The sequence below is a fragment of the Pseudoliparis swirei genome, chromosome 4, assembly GCF_029220125.1.
Source record: "Pseudoliparis swirei isolate HS2019 ecotype Mariana Trench chromosome 4, NWPU_hadal_v1, whole genome shotgun sequence".
Classification (NCBI taxonomy): Eukaryota; Metazoa; Chordata; class Actinopteri; order Perciformes; family Liparidae; genus Pseudoliparis; species Pseudoliparis swirei.
Genome location: NC_079391.1, coordinates 12,655,967 through 12,674,765, shown reverse-complemented (window position 1 = coordinate 12,674,765; position 18,799 = coordinate 12,655,967). Strand labels below are relative to the sequence as shown.

The window sequence follows — 18,799 nt, the reverse complement described above, 5'->3', positions numbered from 1 at the left end:
TCTTCGTAAACACCATTTACCTTAAGTTTGAAAACGAATGCTTTGGATGACTGATGGCACTTTGTTTCTCAAAGGTTTAGAGAAAAGCTGTCGAGGGCCAGATGTGAGAGACACATTTAATCACTTGCGATTACACAAACCCACAATGTATAAACAACTGTACCTTACACTCCATTTTGTGAATGGGGGTATGCCAAAGAAACAGTTAGAAACAGTTACTGTATATACTGTACATCAGACACGAGAACATTTATGCTTGAGAGAACGTAACACAATGTGAGAGACGACTCTGATAACAGATGTCTGGTACATTTCCTCCGTCTCTCCCTAAAATACTGTGGCGTGTTTTAAAGAGGTTTGAAAAGATATGAATATATATTTAAGCTTAGGGAAACACAAAAGTTCTTAACGGCAAATTACTTTTTAAGAAATGTTTGAAATTGTTCTAGAAATGTTGCATTTACATCAATGCTCATCATCTGAAGCAATATACTGTATGGCAAAAGAATAAAAAGGTATTCTGTCTTCACAATGATTATTGGAAAGCAAACATTGCCATCTAATGGCTAAACTGCACCATGTAATCATATCACATGAATTCAAAAAACACACACCTACAAAAATAAAAGCTCTTCATGGCCATTATGTTACATTTCTTTCAAACAAAACAATTGACGCGTTCGTCTTTAAAAATAATATTCAGTCGTTGTCCATGGTAGTGCCTCTAAAAACAATCACATCAGATTGTATTTAACTTGCATTGTCATCATCCACTTCTATCCTCTCATCTTCCAGAGCGGTTTCCTTGGTTTCCTTTATGTTCTTTACACATGTCCACTCTTCTGTCTGGATGTATTCTTGCTGCTGCTTCACGTCAAAGCTCAGAGCACGACTCCTCCTCCTTTTCACAGAGAGAGAGAGAGAAACACATCATATGATGCTCTTCTAGAGGCAATAAGAACCAACATGATTTCATACGTGTGTTATCAGTTTATCCACAGCTCTTCAGTGCTGTTATACAGTGAGGCGTTATTGAGTAGTGCTATACAGAGCCCACTAAGAAGCAATTACCTCTTAGCTGATTCATGTATGTACTTCTTCATATAGAAACATTTAACCACAACTAATTTGTTCGAATTTAGAAAACCACTTACATTTGTATGTACGCAAGGAGGATCATTGTCATAAGGAGAAGGGCACACGTTGAGGTGATGAGTATCACCGTCACTGGAAAAACATGAAAGGGCAAAGACATCAGTCATAAGAAACAAAAGTCACGCCAAACATGTTTCTTTGGAGTGTTTACTTGTATGTTTTCACTTAATACAATATTGTCCGAGCAGTATAAATTGAATATGACAAAACGTTCTTCCACAGAATGAATTCCCTTAAATATAATTATCATACCTCCAGTAGAGCTTTGTGCACTGCCAACAAACCGGGCTGGTTGTGCCTCACTGCCAATGGTTTTAGAAGTTGAGGAGGAAGAAGGACGAGAGGAGGAGGAAGATGTAGAGTGCGTGGTCCGGGTAGTACTTGCTGCTTTAGAGTAATCCCTCTGGTTCAAAAGACTATCAGTTGTTGCATCCTTCAATTGTGTCGCTGCATCTGTGTATGTGCATAAAGGCCATGAGAGATTAGATACCTGTTATATAAAGTGCAAACTTTGTTCTGGTGGTCATTCATAAAAAATGTTTTTTTTGTCTCCCATTGGCAACTATGTTATGAAAGTGAAGTCCTTGTCCAGCTTGATAACCCATGCAGGCATTTATGAATGGGTTTTTGGCACTAATGATACATATTTAGTTTATGTATTAAATCAAATAAACATCACAATTGAAAAGGTTTAAACAAGCCTTTTATGATATCCACAATTTTAGTCTTACATGTATTTCTCATGAATTTAGAGCAAAGTAGTGGAGCAAAAACAAAATTCTGTAGCATAGATAATAAATGTGGCTATATTCAAAGTTGGTCAACATGAAAATACATGAATTGTTACTATTCACTTTCACTAATGTGAGTAAAACTTAATACCTTCTGTATATGTTTTATTTACAGAACAAAAACATTTGACAGTGTTAGCTTGCACGATATCTTCCATAAAGTACTGCCTCTTTTTGTGTCGCGTAAAGTACTTGACAAAAAATCTATATAAAAATGTTCATACCTGATTCATTGAAGCAAAACACATCAAATCTTCGTGTAACAGACGCTCGCCATGTCACCAAGCCTTTGCGGTTTTGGCCACAATTAGGAAGGGCATTGATGCGGGGGATGACTGCAAAATGTTCATCAATCCATCCAAACCTGAATCAATTCCAAAAATGACACAATATCAGGGACGTTTCATTAAACTCCACTGAGATGACTAAGAGGAATTTTGTTTCTCAGGTCTTACCTGCACGTTTCTAAACCTCGAGTCAGAGCTTCCTGTACTTGTGCTTTTGAGGCAATGTTCACTCCGAGGGATGAGCAGAGCTTCCGAGCATCAGAGGCATTGAAGGTGTACTGAGACTGGTTGAGGCCATTCAAGCCACTAACCTTGAAAACTCCAGCAATACTTTGGTTTTCTGCTGGGAAAACTGGAAACAGCACACACATTTTTTTTAGATATAGGTTATTTTCAGTGGAGGAGTTGCTTACATTTATCTCCAGACATTTTATTTGAACCCCAAAATATAATTTTACAAATCAATAAATATCAAAACTGCTGGATTCACTTACCTCTGATGCGGCTTGATTCCGTATTTTGATCAGAGGTGACTGGAGTAATTGCGAACAGCGATGTGATGCAAAGCCAGATCATATTTAAGACTTGTCAGAGTTGAGTCGGATGAAAGCAGAGCGATGGAAAGTGAGGCACGGTTTTATGTGCCTGTGAGGCAGATGACAGGGTTAAATAGGGTTGATCCTGTTCACTGGGGCGTGTGGACTTGGTCATTACCAGAAAGTAGCGGAAAAGGAAGAGGGAAGTTCTGCTCCAGGGCCACATCAAGAGCCATCATATGTTCTCGGAGCAGGGCCCAGGAGACGAAGAGATACAATAAATATGTCAACAGGAGATAAAGCTCCAGAAATGCATTGCAAAATGTAGTTAATTGTTCTTGTGAAAATACAGCTTGTGATAAGAGTCCTCCTATAGGCAACATGCACTGTTACTGACATCTGACACTGGGCACCCTCTCCAAATGATTTCCTCCCATGGGGAATTACTCAACCATGAACATGCTCATGATCTCTGGTATCCTCTGATGAGTTTTTGGCACACGACTACATCCCACTTCCACAAAAACATCTCCATACGACCTGACGGCAGGAAATGACGCAGAGCTGACGAACATGCAGCAGTGTTTTTGTTAGATGGGAGGTGTCAATGAGGGCATAATAAATGACCGATCAGGGGCAACGGAAAAGGGCAGATATTAACTTCTCTTAAGGTGTTTGGGTGTTTTTGGGCTCATTGAGCGAGAATGTTGATTTGTTGGAAAGTGAGAACAGTCATGTTGATGAGAACAAAAAATATACATTTAGCTTTAGTTGCATCGCTAGCACTATGTTGCCTGCAAGATAAATGTTCAGTTACAGCCAGCAGCTACATGTACTTATTGTATTTACATCTCAGGAGCTGGTGGTGAACAAAAACAGAGATGTAAGGGAGTGAATATTGAATGTAAATTTACCAGGAGGCCAGAAACCAGAATCCAAATGAATAATAATGATGCTCCAAATATAATTTAAGCAACACACTCATCATACAATTTGAAAAGGTATGTCAATGTGTGACTTGTTTCTACAGTTAGATGTTCGTATGTTAGAAGAGAGAATATAGCACCAACCGGCTAGCATCTTATATTTCTCAGTAGAAACAACTGCAATATCTTTTCAGGCACCTTTATTTATAAAGGTAAAGTGGCAGATCCTCAAATCTACAAACATAAACTAACAACAAAGGTTGGCACACATGTGCAAAGAGGATAAAAATAAGCCTAATGCCATCTAATCAGTGCTCTCATAAAAGAAGAAATCTCTCAGTGCTCTGAAGACAAAATGGCACAAACAAGAACCTTCGACTGCAACAACATATTGCACTTGAGGAACTACTTTGGAATGTGCTTCTATTTGAAAGTATTTAAATACACATAATAGAAATTAAAAAAAACATTTCTTTATATTCTATATTTTTAAATATTAGTTGACATCTCTTAGGGCTTTATTATCTATTGGACCTGAGAGATTATGCTTATAACATTAGAGTGTCGTTGAATATACACTTTTTCTACTGCAGCATTTAACAGAAAAGGCCATATTTATAAAAAGAACTACCCAAACCAAAATAAGCTTATATATATATTATATATATATATATACATATGCACTATATATTTTTTTCCTAAACAGAAATTATCTGTACATTTTTTTATCCAAACAAACATTATAACTTAATAAAAATGAACTGTTAACTATAACAAAGGCAACATTATCCATTAAGCTTCCCAAAACGTCTTTGGCCCTCGAGAGTCAGGGCCATGGATTCAAGTGAGTCCGAGTGTGGTGATATGGTCAACTGGCAGAGACAGAGGGCAACCGGGTTCTTTGGTTGTTCTGCTACACTCAGTCCACGGATCTTCCTCTTGCCTCGCACTAAAGTCCGTCTCTGCTTACGTGTCCTCTCGTCTGTTGTAGTAGTCACTGAAGAATGTAAAGATACTGATAACCAGACACATCACCACAAACAGTGTCAGGGCGATCCAGAGAATTCGCCGACTCAGGGGAATCTTGGGACAAAACCGACCAAGAAGAACCAGAACCTCCTCCATCCTCCTGTGGAGATAATGACCTCGTACAGTTAACATCGGATGTGTTCATTGTTGATAACAGTTTAAACATTTACTGCAACAGATCAAATAAATCCATGTATCTAATGAAATGATCAGAATGATTTATACATTGAAAGGATGGGAACATTTGATTATGTATTTGTTAATAATGGATATGTCAGTTTATTCCTTCCGATTTAATTTCACCTTTTTCTTGTATATTTGACCATTCATGGATAATAATATGCAAACTATGTAGAGCTACATAAAGACTTTGTGTCTATAATCTACCATGTTTATCGCAATGAAATGTCAGTGGCAGACAATAGTGTTGTTGTTGTTGTTGTTGTTGTATGAAGACAGGAGTGTGTGCTTTGCTGCTTCTTTTCACAGCAACAGGTTCAGTTCACCTGCTTGTCCTTCTCTTTTTTCCACTCTCTTCATCTTTATTTTTCAATTCCAGCAACTTCTCTGCAGCGTCCTCCGCCTCCTTCTTCTCCTCCTGGAGAACTTTGCTTTGCTTCAGTCCTTCTTGTAAGCTGCATTTGAAATGTTCACATTAACATGCAAGATCTAAGAATATACAGTATTAATATTGACGTCCTATCATCACATCCTATTTTGTGCTGTAATCTTTCATCCTTTACGTCTCTACCGGGAGTGAACGCTGGCGCGTTTAGCTGCCGCTGCTCTCCGGTTATCTTAACTGTAACTGTTTTAATGTGTTGTACGGCCACCTTGAGTGCCTTGAAAGGCGCCTTATAAAATAAATGTAGTATTATTATTATTATTATTATTATTATTATTATTATCATCAGGCGGCAACGTACAATATGGAATTCATTCAAAAGTCTTTGTATACCAAACATTATATACACCCGCACAACATAACTGAGGAGTCCCTTGAATTTGGTGGTTTATGATGAGAAGCAACAATGTCTTCATACAGAGTGCGTTTGTGTGTAGTTAGGATGAGTTGAGACGGCCTCACCCTTTATTATACGACTCCTCCTCAATCTTGGCCTTGAGCTCGGCTCTGATCTCTGCTCTGATCTCTTCTATGTTGACTGGAGGCTTGGCTGGCACCCTTTCCTGCTCCGACACACTCTTTCCACTGCATTGTTTCAGATGGGAAAGAACAAATCAGGACACCACACCATCACATTTAGTGCACGTTGAGGTTCAATCACAACACTGCGGCCGTGTTTCATAACAGACAACCTGCAGCGCTGTGTGCTAGTGTGCATTACAGACACTATCGCAGGTGAAAACTAAAAGAATAGAGCGGGCACTTTGCACATTTGTTTTTGCTATTCTTGTCTCCTCAGCGAGCATCTCGACACTCGAGAGCTCCACTTGGGCTCTCTCTATAACCAGGATATGATTGGAGGCTTGTGCCTGGACTTTGTCAAACTCTTTGTACAAATGTTTATATTATGTCCCAGGCCAGCATATCCATCAATGGCAGCAGGGTTTGATTGTTTTTATGATGTCGGGGATATTCTCACCCCACTGGGGCTTTTCTCTACACGGTAAAACACAACCTGAAAGTCACATAAACGAGACAAAAAGGTCCCACTGCAGCACAAAATGCTCTTGATAAGAATGATTACAAGTTCAGGCTTGTCTTGGCCCATTGTTTCAGCACCATTGTGTGGGGACCTTGGGAATCAAGCAATGGTGTGTGTACACACTGTGTATGCATTCACGTCTTTATGTATGTGTAAGAACACGCCACGAGAACATGAAACATACCATTCTGCTGCTGGTCGTGCCGCCTCTGTGGGAGCGTTGGCTTTCACATAATTCGCTTCACACTGAAAAGGAGAGTGTTGAATATTGTAGAAGAAAATGATTGCAATAATACACAATAAACAGAAATCCTTATAGAAGGTTAGAGTGGAAATGCGTGTTGAGGGGGACTGCTAACAATTAAAAGATATCATAATGTTACAAGAAACTTCAAATAGAATCTGCTTTTTGGGAATTGTTTTTCAAATCCATATCACATTACTATATTTCCCTTTGAGAGTAGTAGAGTAACAATAAAGCAGCTTAATTTAAAATACAAGCATCTCAAATTTGTACTTAAGTACCATACTTGTGTGAATATATTTAGTTACTATCCATCACTGACAATTACTCTAGATATGACTTGGACCAGAAAGTATTACTAATAACCAATTACAGCAAAATGAGACAAATGGTTTACATTCCAAAACAATATTCATCCATTTTGAAATAGAAAGAAACACAATGTCCTGAACAAAGAGTGAATTCATCACAAAACTCTGACTCAGCAGCCAATTGGAAAGAGTGCGTGTCACTGCATTAAATGCTTGATATGTGTCCTGTTGTGCCCAGACAGGACACAACAGGACACAATAGGACACAACAGGACAGGACAAGACAGGACAAGACAGGACGACCTACCAGGGCAGGAAGAGTAGCACTAGCCATGGGTCCAATGTTGGGGCCCGGGCCCGGGCCGGCTATGACTGGGGTCTGACCCGGGATGTTAAGGAGGTTAAATTTCGGCACCACTGCTACGCTCACCCTCCGTCTGGGCAGAGCCTAGTGAGGGTGAAAGGAGACGGAGCACGTGCCAGTGGTAAGGTTGAAAAGTGAGAGTTTAGGGATGTAAGATTGTTTTGCTTTTACATAAACGACAATGACAAAGGCATGATGATGTCCCCAAAAGAAGAGTGACTGACTAAAACCATAAGAAACAGAGAAGGCAGCAAATCTTCCAATTTAAGAAGCTGGAATCAAAGAATGTGCTTAATAGATGACCGTTAGATAAAAAGTAACCATTTATCAAAAAGTTGTAGTTTTCTGTTGATTAATCAACTAATTATTTCATCACAAAAAAAGTGAAAAACTGAAGCACTTACCTTTCCCAGGGTAAGGGACAACGATCTTGACGGCCGCGGTACTCCATCATCTTTAAAGACAAAGACACACAGGATACAGCATCACATTCATCTCATGCTGCTCAGTAAGACAGCAGAGAAGAGATGGTGGAGATCAGCGGTAGGAAAACGTATTATCTTATTAAAAAGTTTACTATATTTAATATATTACAGCTTTTATTCTGAAGTGACATAAAACCATGAGTACAGTAGGTATTCAAATGAGATTTTACCATTATTATATTTTACTTCAATCTCAAGTACAAGTTCTTGATTCAATGTTCAATAAAAGTAAAGAAATATTTCCAGCTAACAGAACATCTCCTTTTAGATGTTAAACTATATTATTGCATTACTATTACTGATGTTTAGAAGTAGTTGAGATAAAAAAAAAAAATTTAAGTCAAATTCTAAATCTGCTTATGAACAAACAGCTGTAAATGTCCTTCTTACGAGGTGAATCCCTCAATCAGGATGGACAGAAGTACAACAGATGTCATGTGACCAGAATGAACAGCACAACAGAGCTACAACACAGTCAGGTCACATGCCGTGTCGACCTGTCTTACCTCCAGTGTCTATGGACCCTCCGTAACAGCGATTTGAGTTCTGGTTGGCCAGCTTCTTGAACTCCGTCAGCTCCGCATGGTCCTTCTCGTACGTCCTCTTCAGATTGTCCACATATTGTATCATGACCTCGGTGGCCTTGTTCATACGTTTCTCCTGTTGCACAAAGAAGATCAGTCAATACGGCAAGACATTATAAAGTATAGACGACTCGTGTCTGACCTAAAGCCTTTTAGCAGACACACTTTAAACAAATGACTCTTCGTGAAAGGAATATTGACCAATTTAACAAAGTGACTGCTAACTAACCAACGGACACATACACATGTATCTTCCCATGAATATTGTGTTTTTAGACAACAGATGAATATAATTCCAATATTAACTGGTGTATTCACGTTTCATGGTTTGGTCTCTCCAAATATCCGTCTTTTTACATTCAACTTTCTACACTGGCGAGTTGCTAAGTTTGCGTGTGTAAGTCAGCTAAGGGCTGGTAGCGTGCAGCGGGTTCATCAGAAGGTTTTGCTCAAAGCTGCTGACAGATTTTGGGAACAGGGTTGGAAAGAGCAGTGAGACCAAACCCTACAGGAACAGCTGTTAAAATATGTACACGGAGAGAAAATACCTTGTGGAAAAGACCTTATAGTTACAACATATCCTGCTTCATATATTTGCCTTTTCCTTCTACAGTATGGGGATCCACACACTTCCAAGTAGTTATTTGCAAAACCCACAAAGAATATAATATATAAATATATGAATGTGGCTGTCAAGAAAACAAACTGAAAGTCGAGTGACTTCACGTAATCTGATGTTATATGAAAATTATTTCCGTGCGGTTGATATATTCTTAGAATTAGATTTTTATTTATGGATGGGTAAGCAGTACAAGGAAAAGATAAAAAGGGCAGTAATTCATCAGAATAATATGGGATTATTAATAGCTAAAAGACCTTTGTACTGCAAAAACAGTAAATTTGCTCTTGAATTGATGTTTGGTTTGGCCGACCATGACATCAGATAAAGACCTTTCCCATAATTATTTCACATGCTGCCAAACAGGCTTCCCAGTGACCCCGAGACATCCTGAAAAAGTCAGTATTTAAAAAAAACAAGATGTGCTGTATATTGACATAAGGCAGCGTTCCCCTTATCTGTTCTGCATCTGCTCTCTTTGCATTGCCATCTGATTGCGTTTGTGTGACTGCACCTGTCGAACTGCTCCGACGATCTCCGATCTGCTGGAGAGCCGCGTGGCCAGCCGGTGCAGCACGGCTACCGTCTCGATGAGGCGCTGGTAGGCCTCACGCTGCTCCAAATTCTGCCACTGCGGCGAAGTCATCTACAAGAAACACAACGCCGCCTCGTTACAACTCTCTCAGGAAAACACCCTGAACATCAATGTCCTCTTCTGTACCTGGGGTCGGACTCAGACAAGATACATATTTACTGTGGGACGTTTCCAGGAAACATTAAACGGACGAACAAGCACTAAAGAGCCAGAGGGAATTCTTCTTTTCTCGTCAATTTAATGTCAGCTGCTGTATTTGAGGGCTGACCTTCAGTGCTCCTTTGAACTCTTCCAGTTCTTTCTCCGTGTCTTCCTCAGTCAGGTTCCTCTCCCTCTCCGCCTGTTTGAGCCGCATCTCCAGAGTGTAGTTGTCATTGCGAAATGCCAGTGACAGCTGGACAAAAGCGTTCTGTGGGGAGGAAGTCGCTGCAATATAACACTTGGAATGGCACATTAAAGGCACATTAACTACTGGTGATGGCAACACACCAACTCCATATAAAACTCCACCACAGTGCAGCACACACACAGTATTACGAGATAGCATTTGTATTGGTTAACGTGTGAGGGAGAACCGAGTCGCCATGAGCCAAGCATTGGGAACAAGCTGTGACTCTGACATTTGACCACTTGATGTTTTGCTGAGTTGATCAAAGCAGGTCCTCACCGTTTTTCAACACACATGGGTCACAACTGAGAGGAAATCTATGACCTTGCTGAACCAGACAGATCCCAGTGGGAAAAGCGAGACAAGCTGCAGCCGAGCCTGACAACGTCACTAATGTTTGCATTTTTTTCTCCACAGGAAATAGCTCGAGTGTTTCCTAGGTCTGATCAGGAACAGAAAAATAACCTTTCTTGTTGAGCAAACGCCATCAAAATAATACTTTTGGGAACAAAACTGATGATTATGAACATTGGGCATGGCGGATGTTCAGAGGCGAGTGCAACAAAAGATCAAAGTGCTTGTTTCATTTTCTGCTCAAAGTAAACAGATTACAGCTGACCGTCAATTTAGGACCCATTATATGGAGACTCACGCACATCGTTAATGTCTGTGTTTTGAAGGCATACATTTAAATGAGAATATCAAATTGAATATATTTCCTTCTCGGAATAAATATATGAGAAAACTGTATGAGGGCAATTCTAGTTTTATTAGTTTTCTTCTGATATTTAACACATCTAATTGTTTTTTAGCAGTAAATGTGTTTACAAATCATGTTTATACAGACCACCAAAGTGATTTAAAAATGTTCAATTATTGAAAGAATAGTTCAAATGCACTTTTTGGTTCTCTTACCGTGTGACAAGCCCAAGCATCATATAAAAACTAAATCAACCGGAGAATAAATGGACAACGTTCAATTCCTCATCATGAAAGGTTAACAATATGATGTTTTTCTGACTTTGTTCTTTATTTTTTAGCAGGAAGACTGTGTGAGAAAAATTCAAAACCTGAACAGATCTGATACCAACCTCAACTTCTTTTTCAGACAGAGGGGGTGCACTGGAATGAAAGAGGAGCTGTTAGTATGGCGAGTAATGCACATAAAGTACTTGTCTACAGCAAAATAAAGATTTGTTATCGATTAGACAGAGAAAACTAGGCAAAAGAGGGAAGTGAACTAAAGCAGCAGTTGTTGCACACCAGCCTGGTAGACCTCGGTGGAGTTTGAGTTTTCTCAGCATCACATCAGAAATGTTTGGCATGGAGTCCAACTTCTCCTTTGCCTCCTCACTACTGGTCGAGTTTGGAGAAGGTGGAGCTCCTGCAGACACATTGTTGCATAAATCAGTCCTAAAGCCAATTACCTGCTCTCAGTCTCTTTCCAAAACACACAAAATACATGAAACCATCTCATTTCATATTCCTCTGGTGATCTTTAGCTCACATACTTTAACAATCATGCCATCTGCTGATGGAAAACGCAAACAACATTTATTTCTCTGTTATGAGTTTGCCAGCAAATGGGTGGCACCGAGGGAAAAAAAACAAGAAGATCATCATCATTTGCTGACTGCAACAGATTTTCCCTGAGATTCAGGAAGGGCCCACCCTTAAACGCAGCACTGAAAGCACTTTCTGTCATACACGGACACGAGGGAAAACTGTTACCTCTTTCCTGTTCGGCAGCTTCACTCAAGTCCGGTAACTTGGATCCCACTGTGCTTTGGTTACGCAACAGCTTGTGCTCCTGGATACGCAAAACCACACACACAATGAACACAAGAACAACGCACTTACACAACATTTGACAGAAGAGGCGTTGAACAACCAAATCCAGCATTAATGACAGTGAAACGGCATCTTTACCTCTCTGAATTTAGACAGTTTCTGTGCACCTCCCTGCTGAGCGGGGAGGTCCTTGAACCCTGAGGACTTGAAGGCAGCATCCCTGGGCTTGTCTGAGAGGGTATCCTCTGCTGTTGGGACGCCATTTCGAGAATTGAGGGTGCCGACAACATCCCATGAAACGGCCCTCATGAGTGGAGGGAAGGCCCCAATCGTTTTGATCTCTGCTGTACAGGGGGCCTGCTGAGTAGGGGGTCGAGGGACGGGCTTGGCAACCCCTGTGGCCAGGGCCTGGTTGGGGTTTCGACCTGGCCCAGGTCCCTCGTCCGCTTTACCGACTGCTGGAGGACTTTTAGGGACAGCAGGGTCACAGTTCTCTTTCTGAACAGCAAAACGGGGTGTTAGAGTCCCAGAGGACACTTTCCTCTTCTCGGAGGGCCTCCAGTCCACCAATAGTCTGTTGCCCTGAGGTTAGCAAGATAATAACCATTATTAATACACATATTATTCATATTGTGTTCATAACCCTTTTCTGCAACTTCCCCGTATAGATAGACATTTCTTGGGATACGTGAAGCGTTTGAAGGGATCAAAGTCATGAGGTGTTCAAGACAAGTCATCTGGGAAGCATGAAAGTCTGTGCACAATTTCATGGCAAATTTCTGGTTGGACCAAAGTGGTGCCATTCCTCGAGAGCCACGCCCCTGCTAGCATGATTAAAAACCTCTTTCAGAAAGTCAGTAAACATTTGGCTCAAGTGTTAGGATGTTTTTTTCGGACTTATATTTTGTAGGATGCTTTTGCATGACTTAACTCTTCTTCAAACCTCTGTATGTGCATTAGACCATATACAGTTGGTCATATACGTGTGTGACACGTTTGTTTCCGTCACCAATGGGTTTCCTCCCCCCTGAGCACCAAGGATGAGCAGCTAGAGGGATATTTGGTAATATCTTTTATTTAATTCAGCCCGCAGACTGTGTCTCTGCTCTGCACTCTCGTCTTCAGTCTGTCCCGCTCCTTTATAGAGACAGACTCGCAGAGACACAAACACAGATTGTCATCAGCTGGACTGATGACCAATCAGTCCAGCTGATGACAATCAGGCACCATTCCCTGAACCACACCCTTGCTCCACCCACTCTGCAGCCAAGCCTAAACACACCGCGCCGCCACAATGTGTGAATAGAAATAGATCTGTTAATCGAACCTCTTGATCCTGTGTCAAGTCAGGCTGATCTCGCACTGAAGGAACTTCCAGATGCTGCAAGAAAAGACAACATTGCAAATTAACAAATATTACTTTAAAACAAACCATTTAAAAACACAGCAGAGAGAAATTAAATTCATTCACACCAACGTGAGTGAACGTTGTCTTTTAATAACAATCATTTCTTTACCTGCCCAACTAACTGTGAGTTTACATATTTTGCCTCTGTGGGTCCTCCATCTGAAACAGCAGAAAATAACCGCCAACATCATTCTTGCAAAGTCCATTGGACAAAAAGAAATAGAAAAATAACGTAGAAAAGTTATAAATAAATTGTAAACAGTTTTTTAAATAGTGCATTACCAGTTTGAGGAGCAACAATCAATGAAGTGCTTCTAGAAGAACACGGTGAGGATGATGGAGTTAGAGTTGGGGAAAGACCTGTGGAGAAAAAAATTAACTTATTGTTTTTAATTTGACTTTCGACCCTTTTTACCTAAATGAGTTTACCAGAGAATGCTCAGAATCCCTCAAAAATATTTTTTAAAACTAAATTAGACTCACAAAAACAACTGTGTGTCTGTGTGTGTGTGTGTGTGTGTGTGTGTGTGTGTGTGTGTGTGTGTGTGTGTGTGTGTGTGTGTGTGTGTGTTCGCTACCTGAGGGTAAATCAGTGAGGGAGCGGCGGCCGCGACGTGTCAGGAAACGGTCGCTGACCTTCTTGGCCTGTTGGAGGAGCTCCAGGTTCTTCTGTCGATCCTCCTCAGAGAGCTGCAGCTCCGGCAGCGGATCCTTCAGCAGGTCGATCACATGACCCGTGCTGTCTGAGAAAGGCAACACACACACAAGCACACTTTGGTGTTGTGGTTGTTTGTTTTGTCAAGTTCAAGGCAAACAAAACTCAGCTATAGACGAACAGCAATGTTAACCAATATACGTGTTTGCTTGCTAATCAAGTAATAAGGTTTTAAAAATATACATTGTGTACAATAACTATGTGGAAAAGAAGATAACAAAGTATGCGAGTGCTTTGGGAGTTGAAGAGATACTTCCAGGGACGTGCGGTCAGGGGAGGCATCATGAGTAAAAAAAGTATATTCATCTCTCAGGACACAGATGACCAAACTTAGTCGAAGTGTGGTGAAGCTTCTCTGAAATATTTTGGTTTTATTCATCCTTGTGAAGACAGATCTTTCAACAAAGTTACAAAAGTCCACTTAGAAACAGAGACTTCAACTAGGTGCTGGACTAAAGGAAATGTTGCCAATGATAACATCAGAATAGCTCTCACTGAGTTGTGGCTATCTTTAGATAGTTGCAGCTGCAGTGTGTGTGTGTGCGTGCGTGTGTGTATGCATGTACACAGGGTTTACCCACCGACAGTGGTGATGGGTCCTCCGGTGGAGTTTCTGGCCAGGCGAGGTCTGGGACTGTGTGGCCTGAGAGAGGAAACAGTAATGAAATGGATACATTGTCCCCGTTTACAGCTAAAAAAGAAGAAAACGGTTTGAGTGTTTGAGATGGACGGTTACCTGGTCTGCTCCAGAGGTGGTCCATCTTGTTGGACAATCGTGGCCTGCTGTGGGTAGACGATGGTGGGAGCGGTCATGACAACAGCTTGAATTTTGCCTGGTGTACACTGTGCAAAAGAGATTGTAAAAAACAAAAAAACAAAAACACAACAAAACAAATGTCAATGTTAAAATAAAGTGACAGCAGAACTGGCTATAATATTTGTTTTTCCTACATTTCCTAAACATTTGTGTCAGAATATGCATTATATTAGCACAATATTAACATAATATAACATAATACAAGTATTCAAACAATTCTTTTTACAAAAACAACAAGAACAAAAATAAAAAATGAAGTTTATATTGTGCTTCAATCGAGTGATCGCAAACAATGAAGGTGGGCGCCTTTAATGACCCTGAGAGTGGTTAACCTCTGACCAGCTGGTGATACACACAACGGCAGTGACTCCAGACACATTTGAGCAAACATTAAATATTTCCTTCCACGATCTTGATCATCATAATCCTGAAATAATGACTTTATACTTCAACACTTCTCTAAATGTAAAGCACAGCTTTCGTTGCATCGAGCTTTAGGTTGAGGGGGGGGAGGAACAACTCACTTCAAGGAGAATCTCCTCAAAGTGATTTTTGACAAACGATAAAAGGGCTTGCAGGGCTCCAGACTAACTTTTTTTACTAGGAGCACAGTGGCCCCTAACTTAAAATTTTAGGGGCGCAAGCAGAAAATTTAGGGGCGCACACAGGGTTTTTCCTGGGTCAAAATGGGTCTTCGGTGCTCCCCAAAAAAAAAATTGGCGCGGTGCGCGCGCACCGTCTGTTCATGCAGGTCGAGCTATTGAATGAGTGATCAGCAGCTGGCCGCTCTGTCCATTCACGCACCTCACAGTTGTGTATTGATCAGACAAGAAGACACGCTTATCAACTCCAGTGTTTCCCCTACCATTATAACAGGGTAAAATCTCCACCCGCCACTCTGTAATTTTCGTCTACCCCCCCGTCAACAATTCTCGGCTCGCGTGACAGAGCGATGCGCGCGCCGACATCGAAGTTCTGCCGTGATGCGCGCACACGGGTGAGCACACTCTCACCACCCCACCCATTGATTGAATGCATTCATAGAAAGCAGTTTCTTTTAGGAAACGGAATCAAAAATAAATATTACTATGCAGCACGTTCTCTTTTCAATACCATCTAGGGTTTGATGATGTTATGATTAGAGATGCACCGATCAGGTTTTTGGTGCCGATCACCGATCACTGAAATCAGTATCTGCCGATCACCGATAATACCGATCACCGAGTCGATTGAAGCATTCTATTTATTGTGTAGCATTATTGCCTAGGACTGAGGAAATACATATATAAAGCAACTCAAACATTAAAGAAATTACCGATTTCTTTAAACATTTAGGACTTTTACTTTGAAAATGTCCTAATTGATACATTAAAATTGTTTGATTGCTATTGTAGGGGATTTCAGATATGTATGGAACACATCTGCATTATTCATTTCCTGGAACTCTTGGGGAAATCTATTTACAGGACTTTTCTTAACATACAAAAGACTGACTAATTTTTATAAACTCTTCCTTGGTCCAGTAAAAATGTTTTAATGTTAGCATAATTTAAGCTAAATCTCAGAAATGATCTATAAAGATACATCAGTTCATTGTTTACTTTTATATGTTCGTGTATGATTTGTCGACATCTTATTTTGATAAACGGATGTTGTTTCACGTGGTTCTTTCCGCTAACTTTGCAAAACCGGATGTTGTCACTTAAATCCTTCCGCTAACTTTATCAAAATCCTCGCGCGCTCCCGATCCAATGTGTTTACCGTGAGCATCAGTCTATAGGGGCTCAGACATGTGAGAGTCGGCTGAGTTGACCCAGAGATTCAACTCGGGGGACGGGGACGCCGCTCGGTGGTGAGGATCCCCTCGTGGACCTCTCACTCTGCGGCCCTCCGCTGCGGTGCGCCTCTTTTCACACATTAGCCCCCCCCCCCGCTCTCACACACAGGCCAGCCTTCTTCTTCGGTTTTCGTCTCCTTTCTTCTTCTGGAGTTAATGTCGGTTAGCAAACCAGTCATTCAGGCATTATCGCTAACTATAGTGGGCTGAAGTGTAGAACAAGTTTGTAAACAACAAAAATATTTAATAACAAAAAAAAGAAATCTGCTAATTTACTGGTCGCGCATGCGCGAGTTGATGAAAAATTTACTCGCACTGTGTCTAATTTTAGGCGCAAAATGCGACCATTTGGTCGCAGTCTGGAGCCCTGGCTTGTGGTTTGCAGGCAGCAACAGTTTAACCTTCACGTGCTTCCTGCTGCGAGGTCAACGCTGGAGATGTTTTCAGCAGCCACTTGTTGCTCTACAGCAGGGCTATTCAACTTCAGTAGCAAGTGGGCCGAATAAGAAAATCACGGGGGGTGTGAGGGCCGCACAGAATATTGATAAAATAATGGCTAAAAATGAAAAACAGTAATGTATATTTCCACAGGTAAACAGTCACACACGAAAATGCGTCGGTATTGTGTGGCAAAAGTGTTGCGAACAAGCATCACTATAAACATGTTTCAAAGTGTAAATATCCGCTCAAGGTAACCAGTTGTTTCAGATCCCTTCAACCAAACTGTTCCCATGAAAACATAATAAATGTGACTTAATGCATCAATATATAAATTACTTGAGCTGAAACTAATATCTGGTGGCGCAGCGCACAGACTGCATGTCTTTGAGTGCAGACTCCTTTTGCGTGAAAGGGATCGAAACCAGGTCGGGCGATCTTTTTATTTTATTTTTTCGAAAATGTATTTCTTCATCCGTGGCTGTGATGCGCTGCTCACTTATACAATCGTAATCGCCGAAATGGATATGAATGGTGGCTTAAAGATCTCCAGCAATATGTTTGTGAATGTGTGACGAATCTGGTGAGCGAGACAGAGCCCAGCTGCAGATGTGAAGAGAACACAACGCATGCACTCATAGGGAAACCAGTAGGTTTGAAAACCAGTAGGGGTGTAACACCGGCAACCAACACGGGTGCGTAACATAAAGATGTAACCATACAGGTTTGGTTGAGGCAACACTGAAACTCAATGGCTCTGGGTTAGATGTCTCAATGTATAAAAGAGGCGTGTCCGTCAGTTTTATTTTTTCTTACCAAGCTATACTGATTTGCAGGCAGTCTTGCGGGCCAGAGTTAAACTCAAACGGGCCGTATCCGGCCCGCGGGCCGCTAGTTGAATAGGCCTGCTCTACAGTGTCAAGTTCTTCAGGATCAGTCATTTGTTAGAGATAAAGACACACAGCAATATGAATATGAGAAAAAATGAAAAAGAACAATTCATCAGTACGATAAATTATGTTCAATGTGAACATTGGCGTAAATATGTTTATAGGGGCACTTTAGCGATTTAACACAAAAAAGTGAAAATTAAAAGCTGCGGAGGCCGAGATGCCCAGAGTCCTGGTCCTACACCTCTCATAATGCAGGCCATGTGTCCAGAGCCACAGACCTCATTATATAACCATTCCCTCAGGCTAAATTGGCTACATTTGACTCCTAGTGACACAATTAAACTGGACTTCATGAATGAAATTAATGGATTACCCGTTGAACAATTCCACAGTATAGGTCGATCCTCCACTGTTCATTCCTAAATCTTTGTTCAACCATAATAGGAAAGGAGGCAGAACACAAACTGAGATCAAACACTAATTCCCTAAAAGCTCCTTTCAGCTTATCTTTGCACTAGAATCCAAATAAAAGGATTCCTTCTGGTGGTAATGCTGCATAAAGGCCACGGCCGTATTGTAGTAAAGGTGGATACTTTTACAGTGTTGGCATATGCGCCCTGAAGATTTGATTACACAGCTTGATTACATTCTGCAGAGACGTCTTATCTTGCCTATGTGTTTATGAGCGACTGCAGCGGAAGACAATGTTCTCATACTGTTTAACACTTTACTGTCTGCAGGATGTTTGCTGCTTTCATTTCTGAATCTGATCCCTTCACGATTATATCCTCCATATAGTTGTGAAGTGCTGAAAAAGATATATCTCTAATATGGGGATATTTATGATTCAACGGGTCAGTTAACCCAAATGAGAAGGAAGAAGTTGTGAATATAACGTAGACTTTTCTGAAGAACAAAC

At 40.9% G+C, this 18,799-nt stretch overlaps 2 protein-coding genes across 3 annotated transcripts in view; both read right to left on the bottom strand.

The window, feature by feature from the left end:
- Window positions 1-102: 102 nt before the first annotated feature.
- Window positions 103-3,781, bottom strand: lyve1a (lymphatic vessel endothelial hyaluronic receptor 1a). 2 transcript variants are annotated; one of them, XM_056413646.1, is made up of 7 exons: window positions 2,948-3,781; window positions 2,728-2,878; window positions 2,402-2,585; window positions 2,171-2,310; window positions 1,408-1,608; window positions 1,155-1,227; window positions 103-901 (listed from the first exon to the last, which is right to left on the bottom strand). In XM_056413646.1, the coding sequence occupies exons 2-7, from the start codon at window positions 2,807-2,809 to the stop codon at window positions 751-753; spliced, it is 831 nt and encodes a 276-aa protein (XP_056269621.1). In that variant the 5' UTR covers window positions 2,810-2,878; window positions 2,948-3,781; the 3' UTR covers window positions 103-750. The 2 variants fall into 2 exon arrangements, with proteins under 2 accessions (XP_056269621.1, XP_056269620.1); XM_056413645.1 differs by having other exon boundaries at window positions 2,728-3,781.
- Window positions 3,782-3,878: 97 nt separating this feature from the next.
- mrvi1 (murine retrovirus integration site 1 homolog) overlaps window positions 3,879-18,799 on the bottom strand; it is a 36,737-nt gene continuing 21,816 nt past the window's right edge. The window contains exons 14-32 of the mRNA XM_056412718.1: window positions 14,632-14,738; window positions 14,477-14,538; window positions 13,759-13,923; window positions 13,463-13,540; window positions 13,290-13,324; window positions 13,100-13,153; window positions 11,911-12,354; window positions 11,713-11,791; window positions 11,245-11,365; window positions 11,073-11,103; window positions 9,862-10,002; window positions 9,513-9,644; window positions 8,302-8,455; window positions 7,715-7,764; window positions 7,254-7,394; window positions 6,576-6,637; window positions 5,812-5,934; window positions 5,231-5,359; window positions 3,879-4,824 (exon numbers count right to left, since the gene is read on the bottom strand). Of these exons, the coding sequence (XP_056268693.1) occupies window positions 4,662-4,824; window positions 5,231-5,359; window positions 5,812-5,934; window positions 6,576-6,637; window positions 7,254-7,394; window positions 7,715-7,764; window positions 8,302-8,455; window positions 9,513-9,644; window positions 9,862-10,002; window positions 11,073-11,103; window positions 11,245-11,365; window positions 11,713-11,791; window positions 11,911-12,354; window positions 13,100-13,153; window positions 13,290-13,324; window positions 13,463-13,540; window positions 13,759-13,923; window positions 14,477-14,538; window positions 14,632-14,738 (2,271 nt within the window). The 3' untranslated portion in view covers window positions 3,879-4,661. The remainder of the gene's footprint in view (window positions 4,825-5,230; window positions 5,360-5,811; window positions 5,935-6,575; window positions 6,638-7,253; window positions 7,395-7,714; window positions 7,765-8,301; window positions 8,456-9,512; window positions 9,645-9,861; window positions 10,003-11,072; window positions 11,104-11,244; window positions 11,366-11,712; window positions 11,792-11,910; window positions 12,355-13,099; window positions 13,154-13,289; window positions 13,325-13,462; window positions 13,541-13,758; window positions 13,924-14,476; window positions 14,539-14,631; window positions 14,739-18,799) is intronic.